This window comes from Arachis stenosperma, chromosome 9, assembly GCF_014773155.1.
Source record: "Arachis stenosperma cultivar V10309 chromosome 9, arast.V10309.gnm1.PFL2, whole genome shotgun sequence".
Taxonomy (NCBI): domain Eukaryota; kingdom Viridiplantae; phylum Streptophyta; class Magnoliopsida; order Fabales; family Fabaceae; genus Arachis; species Arachis stenosperma.
The window spans coordinates 153448822-153468398 of NC_080385.1; the positions used below are offsets into that span (position 1 = coordinate 153448822).

At 30.5% G+C, this 19577-nt stretch overlaps 1 protein-coding gene across 3 annotated transcripts; it reads left to right on the forward strand.

The window, feature by feature from the left end:
- Window positions 1–248: 248 nt before the first annotated feature.
- Window positions 249–7474, forward strand: LOC130950797 (protein argonaute 10-like). Of its 3 annotated transcripts, none has more exons than XM_057879386.1 (22): window positions 249–826; window positions 1639–2249; window positions 2555–2766; window positions 3089–3238; window positions 3356–3489; window positions 3593–3702; window positions 3819–3925; window positions 4010–4148; window positions 4238–4354; window positions 4448–4555; window positions 4665–4736; window positions 4937–5059; window positions 5159–5318; window positions 5405–5526; window positions 5629–5766; window positions 5863–6005; window positions 6115–6177; window positions 6272–6335; window positions 6418–6553; window positions 6647–6720; window positions 6818–6944; window positions 7029–7474. In XM_057879386.1, exons 2-22 carry the CDS (start codon window positions 1734–1736, stop codon window positions 7229–7231), a joined length of 3018 nt encoding a protein of 1005 aa, XP_057735369.1. In that variant the 5' UTR covers window positions 249–826; window positions 1639–1733; the 3' UTR covers window positions 7232–7474. The 3 variants fall into 3 exon arrangements, with proteins under 3 accessions (XP_057735369.1, XP_057735370.1, XP_057735371.1); XM_057879387.1 differs by lacking the exon at window positions 249–826 and adding an exon at window positions 843–1216 and having other exon boundaries at window positions 1368–2249; XM_057879388.1 differs by lacking the exon at window positions 249–826 and adding an exon at window positions 1248–1468.
- Window positions 7475–19577: the final 12103 nt, after the last annotated feature.

A 19577-nucleotide genomic window follows, 5' to 3' on the forward strand; every position in this document is an offset into this window, starting at 1 on the left:
TGTGGCATGCAGCAGTAGAAAAAGCAAAAGAGATAATATATAAAGTAGGTTGTGGAGTACTATTGGGGTCAAAAAGGTAATCATTCGTGGACCATATTTCCAATCTGCAATGCCAACTTTCCAAATTATAATCGAGTGTGCTTTCATCAAAACTTAGTTTTATTTCTCACCATTGATATCATTTCCTCAAGGACCCCTCCTATGCTCCCAAAACATCATCATGCATTCACATTCACTATTATATATATATTCATAAAAAAAGAGAAAAAAGAATAGGACCGTTACAAGTATTAGAAAAGTGAATTAGTGTAGTAGGACAGTACTAGTGGTAGTGGCTTAACTCAGCATCAGAAATTAACACAACACAATTTATTTGCATAGGTTGGAGAGAAAATAATATAGAAGAAGCAAGGGAGAAGCTGAAGTGACTGCAAGGGAAGAAAGAGAGAGGCACTGCAAGTTGAAATTATTCTTCTTCGTAACATGATTGCTGTTACATCTTACAATCCCCTCAGCAACTCTTTTGGACTTATTATTATATTATATTAAGGAAATGGGGAATGGTCCATCCCCAAAGGGTGAAGCTTATAGAGACTAGAGAGAGCTTGGGGGAAACCAAGAAGAAGTGAAGTGAACTAAGCAAAACTAGTTTAAGTTTTAAAGGCAAAAGAAGGAAAAGGAAGCAGAGAAAGGCTTTTACACGTGATCAAAAAGTGGTGGCTGCCTACCTTCCCTCTTTGTTGCACTTGCATGCGTGTATCTATCTCTATCTTTCTATAAGATTTATATCCATCATTCATCAACACTTCCCTTCTTCCTCAACCAGGTTCAGCTTCTCACCTTCTCAAAGTCTCAACCTTATTTGTTTTTTGAACTAACTTGCATCCTATTCCTATCATCATTCTCTTTTTTTTCTTGGTGAGAAACAAAATGTTGTAGATACCCGGCCTTGTCTCTTGTCTTAGTTAGGATCGGATATTGTCCTTCGTTTTTGTTTTATTCTTCTTGTTCCTTCTCTATTTTTTTTGTCTACTCTTCTGCTTCCAAATTTGTCCCTCCTCCCTCTTCATCTAAAATCCCCTTCACTCTGTTTGTATCTCTTCGTCGTGTTGGTAATGGTAGGGGACAAACCTATGCACCTGCTTTTGTCTTCTGGGTTTTTCCAGTTTCTGGTTTTATACTAGCAACTCTTCACTTTCTTCCCTCATGCTCATTGGTACATGAACAATCCAATTGGTTTTCTTTTTGTTTTCTCTTTGCACTTCCTTGGCATGTGGTGTTAATTTCCTGTGCTGCAAAACTGCATTGAGATTTCCTTGTCTTGTTTGTCTTTTCATACTTTACTCTTTTTTTTCTTCCCTGTTTAGGTCTTTTGGTTCTACACACCTCCATGGCTATTTTGGGTTTGCTTGTTGAATGAAACATGGGTGAATAGTTTTGGAGTGTTTCAGTTTTTTGCAAGAGAAGGGTAATGCTTGTCTAGTTAAACAAGGCCATGCCAGTTTTCAGTTCCTTTCACTCTTACAATAATTGTCTTTTCCAACTTGCATGCATCATCACATTACCATTATTGACAGCATTTTCCATCATTACTTTCTGTCATCTTACCTCAAACAATCGCTTACTTTTCCTTCGCAGACATAAATAATTATATAAAAAGATCAGAGAAGAGTCTTTAAGTGAAGTTGGTGTGATTTTTGGTTTACAAATTCCAGTGATCAACAAAGCCAAACATGCCAGTGAGGCAGATGAAAGAAAGCTCTGAGCAACACATTGTGATTAAACCCCATTCTCAGAACCACATGAATAAGGCACCAAAAGCTGCACAAAATGGAAAAGGACCACCACCACCACCACAAGAGAACCACCAGCACCACAACAACAACAACCACCACCACCACCACAACCACCAGTCATCACCTCAACCAAGAAACAAAGGGAGAAGAAGGGGCAGAGGTGGGAGAAAATCTGATCAAGGAGAGATTTTGATGAGACCAAGTTGCAGGCCCTGCACTGCTGGTGCTGCTCCTCCTCCTGTGACAGCAAATGGGATTAATAGTAATAATGTTGAGAATGGCTGCAAGATCAGTGGTGGTGGTGGTGACATAACAGACATGGGTTTTCCCACTTCAAGCAAATCCTTGAGCTTTGCTCGCAGGCCTGGCTATGGACAAGTTGGGACAAAATGCATTGTCAAGGCTAATCACTTCTTTGCTGAGCTACCGGACAAGGACTTGAACCAATATGATGTAAGCCTTCCTCCCTCCTCCTTTTTTTCCCTTAGCACTTAATATCACTCTTTTAAGATTTCTTAGAGTGACATATTGATATGATAGGGCCCCTCTATGGGAGAGAGAAAGAGAGCATTTAAGATCATCCTGTGATTTTCCACTTATAGGGGTTTCTGCTATCTTGGTCTTTTTTTCTTGTAGTAATGCCATTTATGAGACTTTTGAAATTTTTGGCCTAAGGCTATTGTAGTTTTGTTCCTACTCTTATTCACCCTATGCCATAATTTAATGCCATCATAATGATGGGTGTTGCTTTTGCACAGGTAACAATTAGCCCAGAAGTGAGTTCAAGAGCAGTAAATCGGTCCATAATAGCAGAACTTGTGAGGCTTTACAAAGAGTCTGATTTGGGGATGAGGCTTCCTGCTTATGATGGCAGGAAAAGTCTGTACACTGCTGGCCAGCTTCCCTTTGCCTGGAGAGAATTTAAGATAAAGCTTCTTGATGATAATGATGATGGAGTTAATGGCCCCAAGTATGCATTTATTAATGGACCCTTAATCACTTCCTACATTCTCTTTCTTTCTTTATCTGCTTATTTCTCTCTCTCTCTCTCTCTCTCTATTGTACTTTGACGATACCATTGTTTAAAGAAATAGGACTTTTTGATTAGTACTCCTAAGAGTTCCTTTTATTAACCTTCTGAATTATTTTATTGAAGAATTTATTGATTTTTAAAGTTACAAGTATTAAGAGTACTCATTTAGTATTTGAGACAAATGTTTAGAAAGATTTTAAGACAAAGGTTACTATTGAATGAGTTCAATTTCAACTAATGACATGTGACAATTTTTCAGAAGGGAAAGGGAATATAGGGTGGTGATCAAGTTTGTTGCTCGTGCAAACTTGCATCACTTGGGTCAGTTTCTAGCCGGCAAGCGAGCTGATGCACCACAGGAGGCACTTCAGATTCTTGATATTGTACTGAGAGAGCTATCAACTAAGAGGTACTTCTGTGTTTGAGGCTTTGAATTTTTGAACTTCAATGAATGGTGATGATAATACAGTTGGAATTTTGAGGCTTATATCTAACAAAGGTTTCATTTGTTTTCTTCTAACTTAAGGTACTGCCCCATTGGGAGGTCCTTCTTTTCACCTGATATTAGAACACCTCAACGGCTTGGAGAGGGTTTGGAATCATGGTGTGGATTCTACCAGAGCATAAGGCCTACTCAGATGGGCCTTTCCCTCAATATTGGTATGTAACTTACAATTAATAACCATTTCTTACATACAAGTATGGAAGTACAATTAAGTATTTAACCTTTCATATCTCTTCATTCTGTTTGTTTATTTCATAGACATGGCTTCTGCTGCATTCATTGAGCCTCTTCCAGTAGTAGAATTTGTTGGCCAACTATTAGGGAAAGATGTTCTTTCAAGGCCACTGTCGGATGCTGATCGCATTAAGGTACTAATAACTAACTGATATAGACATAGCTTGATAAGGCTTACTATTTGTCATTATCATTATGTCAGTAATATTGGTGAATTTATATTACAAAGATAATTTGTGGTGCCTAACAGATTAAGAAAGCCCTTAGAGGAGTTAAGGTTGAAGTAACACACAGGGGAAGTGTAAGAAGGAAATATCGCGTTTCAGGATTGACTTCTCAACCAACAAGAGAACTTGTGTATGTTATTTCTCTTTCTAGTATGAAGCTATGATAAAATGATTTCATAGTTGATGACTTAATATGAAGATGTGCTTCTTTTAGGTTCCCTGTTGATGAGAACTCAACCATGAAGTCAGTGGTTGAATACTTTCAAGAGATGTATGGTTTCACTATTCAATACACTCACCTTCCTTGCCTTCAAGTAGGAAACCAAAAGAAGGCAAACTACTTACCCATGGAGGTAGGGGAAGTTACTTCACAGTGAAGCAACCTCTCTTGTTTTTAATAATGATTCTTTTGTCTATTCTTACATCGATTTTGGCTTCTCAGGCCTGCAAAATTGTGGAGGGGCAAAGGTATACAAAAAGATTGAATGAGAAGCAAATTACTGCACTGCTCAAAGTTACTTGCCAGAGACCGCGCGATCGCGAAAATGACATCTTAAGGGTATTTAAGACCAAACCTTCATAACAAAAAACACAATGTTCTTCACTTCTTCTATTCAAGCATCTGTTGTTTATTCTTTGGTAATCCATGCAGACGGTGCAACATAATTCTTATAATGAAGATCCTTATGCAAAGGAATTTGGTCTTAAAATCAGTGAAAAGCTAGCTTCTGTTGAAGCACGAATTCTTCCTGCCCCTTGGGTAATGTGTTTCTCCATCTATTTATCTGGATTGTGTTGCATGTAGCATTCTGAAAATGTGATATCTTTTTCCCTACTATTCATTGATTTGTAGCACTTATGAACTGCAGCTTAAATACCATGAAAGTGGGAAAGAAAAGAATTGTTTACCCCAAGTTGGTCAGTGGAACATGATGAACAAGGTAGTGTGCTCCAGCATTACAATTATCCGTCATGATTTAGCCTCGAAATAGTATCTTTCAATTACTAATCATGTCCTAGAATACACTAGAAAATGAAGGAGTCCTGTAGTATAGATATAACCATAATAATTTGTTTGGTCTGGAGACTTTTGTAATAACTTTCAATACTAATTCTGTTTCCCAATTCTTGGATGATACAGAAAATGATTAATGGAATGACTGTTAGCCGGTGGGCGTGCATTAACTTTTCGCGGAGTGTGCAAGATAGCGTTGCTCGCACATTTTGTCATGAGCTTGCTCAAATGTGTCAAGTGTCTGGCATGGTAGTTTTGAATATGCTTTTTTCTTTGTTTCTTTGATCTTTGAACTTTGAAGCATGGAAGATGGATTTCTGAGGTCTAATAACATGGAATTTTCTTTAGGAATTCAATCCAGAGCCTGTCATTCCCATCTACAATGCCAAGCCAGAGCAGGTAGAGAAAGCTTTAAAGCATGTTTATCATGTGTCGACGAACAAAACTAAAGGGAAAGAGTTGGAGCTGTTGTTAGCAATATTGCCTGACAACAATGGATCTCTATATGGTAAGCTACATTAGTTACAGATTATTCTACAAGAATTAATGAAAGGTTGCTATTTGATACTTGTATTAATCATCATTTATTTTCAGGTGATCTCAAGCGTATCTGTGAAACTGACCTTGGTTTAATTTCACAATGCTGTCTGACAAAACATGTCTTCAAGATCACCAAACAGTACTTGGCAAATGTATCTCTAAAGATCAATGTTAAGGTATGTCTGCTATCATTCACATTATACAGCAAATTTGCTAGTAAAACATTGAATTCTACTACAAACTTGTGCTAATTGTTTTATTTTCCCCTCTTGATGCAGATGGGAGGTAGAAACACTGTTCTTCTAGATGCTGTAAGCTGCAGAATACCGTTGGTTAGCGACATACCAACCATAATATTCGGAGCAGATGTTACTCACCCTGAAAATGGAGAAGACTCTAGCCCTTCAATAGCAGCTGTATTGATCTAATCAATCTTCCATTCTCCTTGAAAAGCATTGCAATTATCATTGCGAAACAATCTTGGTGACTAATTTTGGTTATGCAATTTCTAGGTAGTAGCATCCCAGGACTGGCCTGAAGTGACAAAATATGCTGGTTTAGTGTGTGCTCAAGCTCATAGACAGGAGCTTATACAAGATTTGTACAAAACTTGGCACGATCCTGTTCGTGGCACAGTCAGCGGTGGCATGATCCGGTAATAGTAATATAAATTTTACTTATCTAAGTTTTGAAGGTTGATGTAGGTTGTTATGTAATATCATTAGGCCATAGTATTTAATTCTCAGGTGTCCCTTTCTGTGCAGAGATTTGTTGGTTTCGTTTAGAAAGGCAACAGGGCAAAAGCCACTAAGGATTATATTTTACAGGTCAGTATCTTTAAGCTCTGATTCAGGATTATATTTTACATTCTAGATTGATGATAGTGTTACTCACCAGTGTGTTATGATGACATTTGAACAGGGATGGTGTAAGTGAAGGACAATTTTACCAAGTTCTCCTTTATGAATTAGATGCAATCCGGAAGGTGAGAATCATTTTCTTAATGTGATTTACATTTACATTTCTTTCTGACAAAGACATGTTCTGAGATGCAACATGTTATGCAGGCTTGTGCTTCCTTAGAACCAAACTATCAGCCTCCGGTAACTTTCATAGTTGTACAAAAACGACATCATACACGGTTATTCGCTAACAACCACCGGGACAGGAGCAGTACAGATAAGAGTGGGAATATAATGCCTGGTAAATTGAGAATATTCCTAACATGCTTATGTACAATATATAAGTGCATTGCTGAATTTTCTTGTATTAATAATAACAAAAGTGTCTTTTCAGGAACTGTTGTTGATTCTAAAATATGCCATCCAACAGAATTTGATTTCTATCTATGCAGTCATGCTGGCATCCAGGTAGAGCTTTTTTATTTTCTCCCCATGTAACTAAGAACCACATATCATTAAGAATGTGAATGAATTCATGAGTTTGCTTACAACTATTACTATGCAGGGTACAAGTAGGCCTGCCCATTATCATGTTCTGTGGGATGAAAACAACTTCACAGCAGATGGAATTCAATCTTTGACAAACAATCTGTGTTACACATATGCTAGGTGTACTCGATCTGTATCAGTTGGTAAGCCTATTTGTTTATGCATAATAGTAGTATAGTACTAAGCACAGGTATTGGATTGTTTAGCTGAATTTTCTTCTTGTGCAGTTCCTCCAGCATATTATGCACATTTAGCAGCATTTAGAGCACGTTTCTATATGGAGCCAGATATGCAAGAGAATGACTCTACAGGTGGTGGTAACGGTGGTGGTCGTGGAGGATCGAAGGGAACTCGAGCAGCCGGAGAGTGTGGTGTGAAGCCACTGCCAGCCTTGAAAGAGAATGTGAAGAGAGTAATGTTTTACTGTTGAGATTGATAGATGATTATGGAGTGCAGTGTTCATCATCATTTCATATTAGCTTTGTACATTAGTGGTAGCTAGTTTAAGTTTATAGATCCATGATTATAGTCCTTAATAGAGGCTTAGTCTAGATTTCCCTACAAGTGAAAGTAGTAGTAGTATTTGACTTTGAAGATGAATAGTGTTGTAATCATCATTGTAGAAAATTTTGCCTCAAGGCCTTTATAGATCAAGATTAGAAAATTCCCAATATTTTTACACTTAATTCACCACCACCATAGCTAAATTAAAATAATGCAAAACCGGATATATTACCCAAAGAGATCATCAATCCGCGAAAATAATTAGTTTTTTTTTTCTCATGATATCTTCCAGTCGGGCAGGGTCAAGGACTAATCTGCTGTGGTATTGAGCTCTATTTAAGAGTTTGTTGCTGGCCAATAGGTTGCTGCATATACAAGCTGGACTGGTACTTGCTTAAAAAGTTTAGTGAACTAACTACTAGACCAATCCAACTTGGTTGCGAAAATAATTAGCTAACAAGTGTTTTAAAGTATTCACTAATACAATCTCTCGTTTAAACCAAAAGGACTTGATCAATAGTCCATATCTTAGCTAATTAAAAAAAAATGGTTGGCCTGTAGATTCTTATTTTTGGGTTGGATTTCATATTTTCGAGATGGGCTTGGATAAGATCAATTCCATAACATCCACTGGTTTCCTATGGCCCAATATAAAATATCCATTGTTTTCTAACCACTCAAAGAAGAAAAAAAAGGTTTTTAAATTTTCCAAAAAATTAAAAAAGTTTTTATTGTTTCACTAATAATTTATATTCAGATATATACAAAAAATGAAAAATAGCTGTACTACTTTAGTTATGCTAGAGATTGTTTTATAAGATAGCTACTTCTATGAAAATGTCTTCACCTAAACTATATTATAAATTGTTAGATAATTTAGTATGTTTTATTAAATACAATTGACTGATACTAAATATAATTTTGACATGAAAATATGTTCCTAAAAATAACCACCAATTCATAAAACATTAATAACTTCTTAACATCTTATTAGCAATTTATTTCCTAAGAGTTAACTGCACAAGAGTTAACTTCTTAAAATTAACAATGCACAAATATTCGCTATCAACTTATATATTAAGTTATTGATTCACTGATCCCAACAAAAATTAAAATGAGAAAATCCAAGGCTTTACTTGTGTGGCACATTCTTAGGCTATTACCTAAGAGATGTGATATTCTACTTGGTGCGAATATACATATAATTTTTGCCAATCTCTCGTGTATATATATATAGACCTTTAATTAATTCACATTCTTTTTGTGCAAGAAGGGGTTGAACCTAGACTCAAACTTAATCCTTATCATTATAAACTACTTTATTCGATCTTACATATCACAGAAACAAGATTGATTTTCTCTTTTAATAATATTGACTTCCTAATAGGAGGAACAAATGCATGCATACTACTTTACGGATATTATAATAATAATAATAATAATAATAATAATAATATAATAATAATAATAATAATAATAATAATAATAATAATAATAATAATAATAATAATAATAATAATAATCCAAATGAATTGAATTTATAAAATTCTCCTACCATATTATATATGTATAGCAGTCTTTAATTTCATTGAAAACTAGGGTACGTAGTTGAAGTTATTAATGATAGATGTAGCTCTTTCGGCCACAACTTTTCCAACAAAAGCAGATATGGTTCATGTTTCTCAGACCTTACATTAATATATACTTTTTTCAAAGAAAACACTATTCGAAACTAATTAAGCTATTGTTAGGTTAAAAAGAAACCAACATTAATTAGTTCTAGCTAAATAATTATTTATATATTAAAAAGTTTTGCTTATGGCAACTCATATCCTTTAATGGGGGATCAAGCTAAGGGATGAATAATATATGTATTTAAATTAAAATATTGGGACTGCCTCTGAGACTTCCCATTTGTTTTATACAAAACCTGCCGGTTCTTAATTCATCATGGTGGGTATATAAGCATAGAAATATGATAAACAAATTAAAGTTATGTTCATAATGAATGAGATTTTAATAAAATTAAAGTTCCAAAAGTAGGGGACCTTTTTATGAATTTTGCCTTCATATATAATATTCTTCAGGCCCAGGCATATGCTTAATAAGTTTATATAATCTGATTTAATAGACTAGGCCATGTTAGTTTTCCCAAAGTTAATTACTTTAATTTTCCCATTTACATTTTTTATATCTTCTTATTATTATTCGATCCCTATATATCAATGTCCATATTATTCCCATTATCTATTGTCTGTGCATTTATTATTACATTATCTAATTAATTTTGATACACTAAATAACACATATTAATTTTCGTCTCTTATGTTGTCCAAATTATTAGTTTTCTTATGCATTCACAGTCCACAATTATTCAACCACTCATTAATTTAAAACTAAATTCCAATTATCAATATTTTTTTTCTGTCAAATTTCTCGATATTATTACAGTTAAGAATAGAAAAATTATCAATAATTAACACAATCTTTGATTCGGAAGTTAGGTTAAACTCAACCATATGCACTTAATTACCTATAGGAATCCAATTGTCTATTCTCTTGCCAAATGTAGCAATAACTGAAGCTTTATTTTAAAATGTAAATGCATGTTTTGGAGAGTGCAAACACTACAACAATACTATATATGAAAGGCATTGTTCTTGTTTAATATCTGTCAGTTACTCATATTTAGAAATCAAAATCTCAATTGTGTAGGTATAATAATATTTGTTGAAGCAAGAGGTTGTGAATTTTACAATATAGTCCAGTAATGTGTCATGTCACAGTATAAGAGTGATGTGCATAAAAAAACTACAACCAGAATTAAGATGAGATTCATTATTATAACATGTCTAGTAATATATATATAGAGGATCAATTAATAGATAAAGACAGAAGGGAAAAAATTGGGAGAATCAAAACCACTGACACATTGTGTATATTAGGTACTCTTTGCAGATTGAAAGCTATGTGGAATCTTACCAAAAGGAAAAACAAAGAAAGAGGGCTTCAAGCCCAAAGAAAAATCCATTGAGAACCAAAAATGGACAAAGAAGAGAACAAGAAGAGGAAAAGTAAACAAACAAGTAAACATCTACAGCTACATCAACAACAACAACGACCAGTTGATTTTATTATATGATGGAGACATATATGGTGGTGCTGCTTCTTGCTTAGGCTATACCCTTTCTTGTCAGAAATCAATCTGCACACTTCACACTTGATGCTCAACATGACATAATCAATAGATTGTTCATGTGATACTACTATTCCAATGAAATTCAAACCAATTTCAGAAGGGAAATATTTTCATAAACTAACATTGTCATTATTTATTACTTCATGGTCACATTCTCTAGCTAGGAATGAATGATCCAATGTGAAAACTGCCAAGAAAAAGGTGTATATGTACATACACAGATCCTAGCAAGATGAGCAAAGTACATTGAGATATTGAGAATCTACCATGACTTCAGCAATGGAATAGTAACTTTGTCCCATTTGAGCGTTTTTCTCAGACCAAGTAGCATCATTGATTGGCTTAATTAGTACTCAGTGGTGGATGTGATTCACTTGTACTTCTGTGAGCCATATATGCCTTTTAAATTTGCAGTACATACACTAGTAAATTAAATCACATAAGTTAACTAAGCCAACAAGAACAAACTACAGATACTACACACACACTCTCTCCCTCTTTTAACCATACACAGAAAATTAAAAATTAATTAAGGAAAGAAAACCCTAATTAAGTGCATGGTGACTGCCAAATTGTGTTTAAACTACAGGGTAAAATAGTTCAGAGGACCTTAGAAATAAATCCAGAAACTATATACCGTGTAGACTATTATTATGAACCCTAATTTCAGGGCCATATATATATAAACAACAGAAATCAAGAAAAGATAAAAGGGTATGTATGTAACGGCATAGAAACTCAGCTCAAATCGATAAATTTAACCAAAAAATTATAATAAATTGTAAGTGGCATATCAATCTCCAATGTCAAGAAGGCTCGTTGATCAAAGCACGAATTGGATCTTGAAATCGTGAATATAATGCACCGAGCCGCACAATGCATCAATTCCTGTTTCTCAAAACCCTAACAATCATACCATTAAGATGTCATGCCTAAACCTTAATTATTATTCAAATTGAACAAGCAGCACAATAACAAATAGTAATTAATATCTTATATTATCTCTTTGATTATATTGTTATACCCAAAAAATAGAATAAAAAATTAAAGGGACAAGAGAAAGGACGAGAGAGATCGATAGTATACTTATAGAAAAGCCTGCAGATCGATAGATATATGAGAAAAACAAGAAGAGGATATGTGTATATATATATATATATATATATATATATATATATATATATATATAATCATCACTATATAGAGACACCTGTACATACATGTGCGTTGGTAATTTTACAAAACAGTAGAGTGGGAAAAGAAAGACTAGGGTTCCTTAATTCATGCTTCCAACAACTAGGTGAAACTGCCACATGATCTGATCTCACCCCAACAAATCATAGGAGAGGGAAAGTTAAGATCATGCTGGCAGCTTCAACTTGTAGTGGTGCATGATCATCGATGATGATGATGATGCTGGAAAGAACTCTATACGGTGATGAATGATTATGAGAGTCACAGGGAGAAGACACAGAGAGTTTCTATGCTGCTTTGGCTAGGGTTTGGATGGAGAAGAAAGTTGGAGGAAGTACTATTATATATAGCAGAGTCCAGCGGAAGAATATCTCTCATCATAGGAGAATTTAAACTGTGAGCCTTAACATCTTTTTTTTTTTTTATTTCGTACTCATGGTATTTTTTAATTTAACAGGTTATTAAGGATTAATTTGTTGCTACATAAGGCGAGATTCGAATAATCGATATTTATTTAGCAAATAAGTGAGCACTCGACTAACCCAAATTGATTAGATCTAACTTTTATTTAAGAGTTTATTACTGTATGTATAAAACAGAATTTAAATTCTCAATATTTATTTAAATGAACTAATGAATTAATTTTTTGTTTAGTTAAATATTTTTGTTGGTATAATTTTAAAAGATGATGAATAATTAATTAGAATTTAATTTTGATGTATAGATAATATAAATAATTTTTTTATATTTGTTTTTTATTAATTGGATGCAATATATAGAAAGAGAAGTGCAATAGTATTAGTGAATATGAATTTAATCTATAGGTTTTTTTTTTTCTATCCTTTGTGTTGTAATATTTGTTATCTATAAGTGAAGGAATATTAGGGGGAGGTAAAGGCCATGGGAGAAACAAATTAAAAAAAGTGGTCCCAATTGGTTGCAAATTGAATATTGTCACGCCAACACTAGCACCATGCAGTTTGCAGACACAGCATAGATAGCGAGTGTTTTCTATATATATTACACAAGCATTAATAACTTTTGGGTTCTGTACTAAGGAAGTGGGGAACCCTTTTATTTACACATACACACTCTTTCTCTCTCTCTCTCTCAATATTTGTGTGTGAATGTGAGAAGAAAAAATTAGTGAACATGATGAGGCAAAAGGAAAATTAGAGAGTGCTTTTGCTTATATGAGGGGACCAGTTGCATGGCCACCTAGGCAATGCATGATGCATTCAAGAACAAGCAAAAGCATCTTGGCATATATAATACATCAATAATGCTAAGAACCAAGATGATTCCACCAAAAAATTAGCCAAATGTCTTTGGGTGAATCCAAAATCTCTACATAAATAATACTTATATTAGATATTAGAATGTCTCTTTTCTTTGTAAATTGGATAGTTCTAAATCTGTGTTTTATTTATCATATTTTAGGCATTTTGTAGAGGGAAGAAAGGTGAAAAAACGGAAGCTAATTAAATCAGTTTCGGTGATTCATGTTACAATGATACTGAACGTATCTCCTCCTAATTTTAATGTGGTGAAACATTTAATAACTAATATTTTAAATTATAAATAAATAAAATTAATTATTATATTTATAATTAATTAAGTTGTTTCATTTTTGATTGATTTGGAGTTAGTTTCATATACTTTTTCATAATACATATATTTATATAAGAGTTTATTTTTTATATTCTGATAGTGTAAAGTATTTTATACAATTCTATAATCATGTTTGTTCTTTTAAATGACCATTTACGCAATTAACATTACTGACATAACGTTACATAATTAAATACACGTATAAAACTATCTTATCAAAATTAAATCCATTTATATAAATATGAGTTTTTTTTTCTGTTGGAAATTTGCCATTTGTCGAATGCTTGCTTCTGGTGGATCGGGTAGGTGCCAGCTGCACATATCTACTTATTGGAAACATTTGATACTGGTGATTAGGAAAAGGAATCATTAGTTAGAAAAATTAAATGCTATGTGGAACCCTTTATTTCTTGTTATAGTTTGGGCTAGTGACATGATAGATCTAAAGTATAAATGACATTATCCATTTTATAGTTTTATGTGTTCTAAATGTAATTATGTTTAGTTAGGAAGGTTGAAGAAGGAAGAGGGAGATGTTACCATTGCAGACGTATGTATATGTGAGTCATTTTCCATTTGGCATGTATAGAGCAAGAGCATCATAATAGATACAAACTTCAATACTCACAAATGTGTTTAAATGAATTGACCCATTTTACTTTACTTTTATTTATTAAAATCATAATATTAAGGAGATAAAAAAATAATCGATTTAAATAGTGTAAAATATTTTAATAATTTTTAATTATAAAATATTTAATATTTATTTATTATAAAATATATTAAATAAAATCAAAATAATAAATTTTAGTAATTTTTAATTAATATTTTTTTATCAAATATTTTTGTTTTTCAAAATCATGCAAATACCTCTATGTTAATTTGTTTTTAGGATTTTCGGATTACATAATTTAATAGTGTAGATTTGTTATTAAGAATTATTTAGTGATTTAACAGAATATTTAGGTTCCTAACAATGCAACACACTTATGTACTAAAAAAAACAAAAATACTATTTGCATAAAAAAACAAAATATAAATCCATTATTATATATTTATATATAAATATAAGTGTTGTTTAATTTATTTTTAATATTTATTTTATATTTTAATATATTTTATATAATAAATGATTTAATAACTGATTTTTATATATCCGTAGCATAATTATTAAAAAAATTATATATTTTGGTTATAATATAATCCCATCGATTCTTACTTAAATTATAGGAAATTTGTAATTTATTTTAAAACTGGATGCATTTTCTTCTTTATAATGGAGTGAAAATTATATATATAATTGATTAATAATAGTGTTTAGAATCTTTCAGATGTAGAATAGTGGTGCACAAATATTAATTAGTATTGATATTATACTTATCAGATTTTACTTTATTAGAATTAAGTTTAAAATATTAAATATTAACATATTATAATCATTTTGATTCTATTCTATGATAAAAAAAAATCACCCATTATGTTAACTATATATTATATTATGGTTTAGGTAATTTTTTAAAACAATTACTACAATTTTTAAAAATTATAAATAAATATATTTTATGATTAAAAGAAAGTGTTAAAAATTATTATTATTTGCAATTTGCATATATATAATTAAATTTATTTTTATGAAATTAACACATTTATTTTTTATAAATAAGAAATAATTGGTGAATCAGAAGAAAGCCACGTGCAACTGGATTTGTCAAGAATATATAGGTTAGAAAGTGTGAAAAAGATTTCTTTGTTATATATGAACCGAATAAGTATTCTCTATTTTATTTGGACTAGGTATTTTATATGGGTACTTTAAAATGTGGGGGTGGCGGCTATAATTTGTGATATATGTGTGGTGCAATGTGGACTAAAGTGAGAAGCCAAAGTGTTAATAATCAAGAGAATATTTACAAAAAAGAGAATCACATTTAAACATGTGGTTCGTTGATACTTATTACTTTTTTCTAATTTTTTGAGTACAATTATACTTCATCATTTAAGAGATTAAAAAGGGAGTAACTTTTTCCAAAAGAAATTCATGTGTTGGTTATATGTCATCGTTCATATCCTTTAAAAAAAAAGAGTATAACTGTAAATCGCAATAGCTATATAGGTAGAGTTATGATTAATATGAAAACTCTAGTAGCGGGTGGGGGGAGAGCTAAAAGGACTAATAAATTAAGAGTAAATTAATCATATAAAATTTGAAAAGGAAGCTAAGGGATTAAGTACATAAAATGCTTCTTCCATGAATCAAGGTACTGATGAATCATCACCCCTAAACTTATTGTATCAGTATTATTGTTCTGCATAAATTCAATTCTTTGGAGATAGGATATATAATGAATTAATTAGGTTTTAGGGTTCCGGGAATAATTTATAAACGATAAGTTGATATTGTTTGAGCTACGATTCAAAAATTAAATTTTTAGGAGAGATAGATGGTTTGGATTAAATAATTTATGATATCAATTTTGTTATTATAGATGGTTAATCTCAATTTTTTTAAACTATGTAAAACGTTAAAATAATTTGATCTTTTATCTTTTTCTTTATTTTATTTTATGCAGATAATTTTTTTCAATCTATTCCACAGAATTTTCGGATTGAAACTTAATTAGAGGTTTTCAAAAATTAACTATTTATTTTGGCAGACGACTCAATCCGTTTTAGTAAATCAAGTAAGAAAAAATATTAGAATTTATTCTAAATTTTATAGGTGTATAAAAAAAATCAGTGATCAAAAGATAAATTTAGATAAATCCTCGGTCTTTTTTAACAAAAATTTTTTGATCTACATTCAAGATTATTTAGCCAATATTTTTTTTATTTCTTATGTTGGAAACTATAATAAATATTTAGGACTTCTGATTATAGTACAAATATTAAAAAAGGCTATTGAAAAAAGAACTCTTTTATCCTCAAGTGACAGAAAAAATTCTAATCAAGTTCATCACAATAATAATTTTTATTTACACTCTTAATTGTTTTAAACTTTTAGAGATGATCATTTGAAGAGATACAAAGAGTTATGCTCTAATTTTGGTGGAGTTTTGAGAGAAATTGACCAACAGATGCAATAGATTGAGTGAAAAAATTTTTATAGCACGAAATTACAAAAAGAATCTAAATTTTAAAGATCTACAAACTTTTAACATTGTCGTGCCACTACCAAAAAATGGTGTTTAGCCACCAATTTTTAACTACGAACACTAAATCGTAATAAAAATAAATGAATGTGTCTTCTATTTATCACGAAACATTATGACAGTGGCTAAAATTTAATCTTTTGCTACGAACAATATTTTTTGTAGCTGTATTTCTTATTTACATTAACGTGTCATAGCTGTTCTGTCTTAAATAAAATAATTTTTAAATAAATTTATTAATGTATAGTATCATTTTTTTAATATTCTAACATTAACACATATTTATAAAATTAAATCTAAAAATATAAAAAAATGAATTTAGATAAAATAAATTTATAAAAATAAAGATAATATTCTAATATTTGAATTAATTATAAAGATAAAATTTATTTAGTTAAAATAATATAATTTAAATAGATAATAAAAAGTTCAATAATTTGTAAGTATAAAATTTTTTTTAGTTTTTATTAAAAATAAATTATTTTATCATTTTTTGAATTTAAAAAAATGAAGATAAGTTAAAAAATAGCCTTTATTTACATGGTTTAGTACTTACTATATATTTTTGTAAGTACTGTACTCTTATTATATGTATAATTATCTTTTTAAAAATTATTTTGTGAAATTATGAAATAAATTTTTTATTTTTACTATAATTTAATTGGTATATTCCATTAATTAATTATTTTATAATTATTTTCAGTTATAAAAAAAATTAATTCTAATTAATTCATGAGTCACTTGTATAAAAGTTTGAAATTTTATTAAGTAACAAAAAAATTAATTTATAAAATTTCTTACAACAATTTTATCTGATAATTAATTTGTCTAGTATAATAAAATTTTAGTAACTAATTTAGTAATTAAAATTTATTAAACATTAAATTTTTCAGATAACAATATTTACAAAATTTACTTAATGTATAATTCTTATTATATTGTTTTGTGTATAATAAGTAAATAATTAAATGATAGTATATTATTTGAATCATCAACTATTAACAGCATGAAATGAGAGATTGTGAGATTATATATTTATTAAAGTAGTTTTTTGGTTATTTATTGTTATTATAATAAAAATTAAAGATAAAAATTAAAGATAAAAATATTACAGAATCAAAATTTAAATTTAAATTTTTAATTATATTTGACCATTAAAAAATAAATAAATAACTATTGTATTAAAAATAAAATAATTTAATGTATATTTAGTAGATAATAAACAGTAGGATGGAAAGAAATATTCTTAAGATTAAAGAAAGTTAAAAAACGATCTAAATAACATTGGTCAAGCTGAATTTTTAAAATTTAAAATTTTAATGTGCGCTTAACTTCTGAAGTAGCTTTTGGCGGAAAGTTAAAATAATCACGGATAAATTCCAATATAACTTCCCATAATTCACGTTGTCTTTTAACTCCTACTTTTCTGCAGCACAGCACTCTCTTTAACCACACTATATGAACCCTATCATATGATAGGGTATCCTTCAAACTCAAAATACCGATTTTTTTTTGTTATTTGTTAGTTTTTTAGTAGATTTTTTCGTGAAGCAAAAACATAATAATTCAGAAGAGGCCTTTTAGCAGAACTACGATAATACAGAATATCAACAACAATGAAGAATTTGCAGAAGGTTTGGGTGAAATAAGTCTCAACCAACTATACCTACCAGAAAAGATTATAATGACCCTTTAGTTGTGAATGTCAAAGGTATATGAAATTTCAATTTTTTTTAGTGATTTTTTGAGTTCTAATATTTAGTTTATTTCTTTTATTCAATTTTGTATTCATTGTAGACACTTCTATGGGAGAAATTACAATCGGAAAGGACGAAAATTCAAGTTTGGCATTTGAAAAATGATGAAAAAGACATTATGGAACTTGATGGGCATGGACAAAGTCGAGATAATGACGTAAATTTATTGATACGATTTCTGGGTGTAATGGCTCATAGAGCAAAGCTGTAAATTGAAAAGGTCTTTGGTGCTGAAAATGTAGGATGTGTGATAAATTTAGAGAAATTGGTTGAAACTTTAGAGAAAAAGTTATGGATATGGCAACTCTGTACAAATTTTTGTTATCAAAATATAGTGATAAAGTGCCTAGTTTATCCAGTAATATGCTAGACATTTAATTGATGTATTTGATAAGTAATAGTTAAAATTTTAAATATATTTAATCTAGAGGGGATTAGAATTTATTTTATTTATGTTAAATTTTTTTATTTCTTATTATATATAAATTTAGACTTGTATTATTATTATTATTATTATTATTATACCGAATTCTTATTAATATTTTTTTATGGAAAAAAGTTAGATATTATATATTTAAAAAGTTTGATTTTTGTTATTAATGTAATATATATAAATATAATTTTAATTTAATATAATTGTTCAATTAGAGTAAATTAGTACAAATTAGTCCTGGATTGTATGTGAAAAATAGAGTGAGTTAGCCACGAAAATAGTGTAATTAAATAACCCAACGTTAGCCACAAAAAAAATGTGGCTGAAAAACCCGGCCTGCACAAATTAGCTACGGATGAAGTGTAGTAGAATTATATTTTTTTATTTAATTATTCTTATTTAGCCACGGCATTATGCGTGGACAATGATATACAAATCGTGACTCTTTGAAGGTCTCCACGATGTTTAAAATTGTAGCTAATAACGCTAAAATCGTGGCAAATTGAAAATGCAACCCCCGATTAGCCACAAATATTCTTTCGTGGCCAATGTATAGTTGCTACGGTTATCTTCGAGTTTAGCTACAATTTTTTTTGTGGCTAAACTTCTTATTTCTTGTAGTGTGCTCGCAAAACAAATATGAAAACTCCTATTCAAACTAAACTCTCTAATCAATAAAATTTATCAAAATAAATACTATAAATATTCTAATTTTCTCAAGGTTGAAGTAGGCACAAATCTCTTTTGGGATTAGCACAATGTAATAGAAGGGAAAAAAGTGTAAAAAAAAAAAGGGTATTCTTTGAGAAGTTGAAAAAAGTTTCTCTATAAGAATTAAGAAAATTTTTTGGGTCAGAGACTCTGTGATTATCACTCCTAATTCTAATCCAACCATAGAACACATATTTGAATTGATATCTTAACTAATT

Excerpts from the sequence above, each read along its gene's own strand:
- LOC130950797 (XM_057879386.1), top strand. The coding sequence starts at position 1,734 with ATGCCAGTGAGGCAGATGAAAGAAAGCTCTGAGCAACACATTGTGATT. Across the intron at positions 4,556-4,664 it reads GAATTCTTCCTGCCCCTTGG|CTTAAATACCATGAAAGTGG; the intron begins GTAATGTGTTTC and ends TATGAACTGCAG. Across the intron at positions 6,178-6,271 it reads CTAAGGATTATATTTTACAG|GGATGGTGTAAGTGAAGGAC; the intron begins GTCAGTATCTTT and ends ACATTTGAACAG.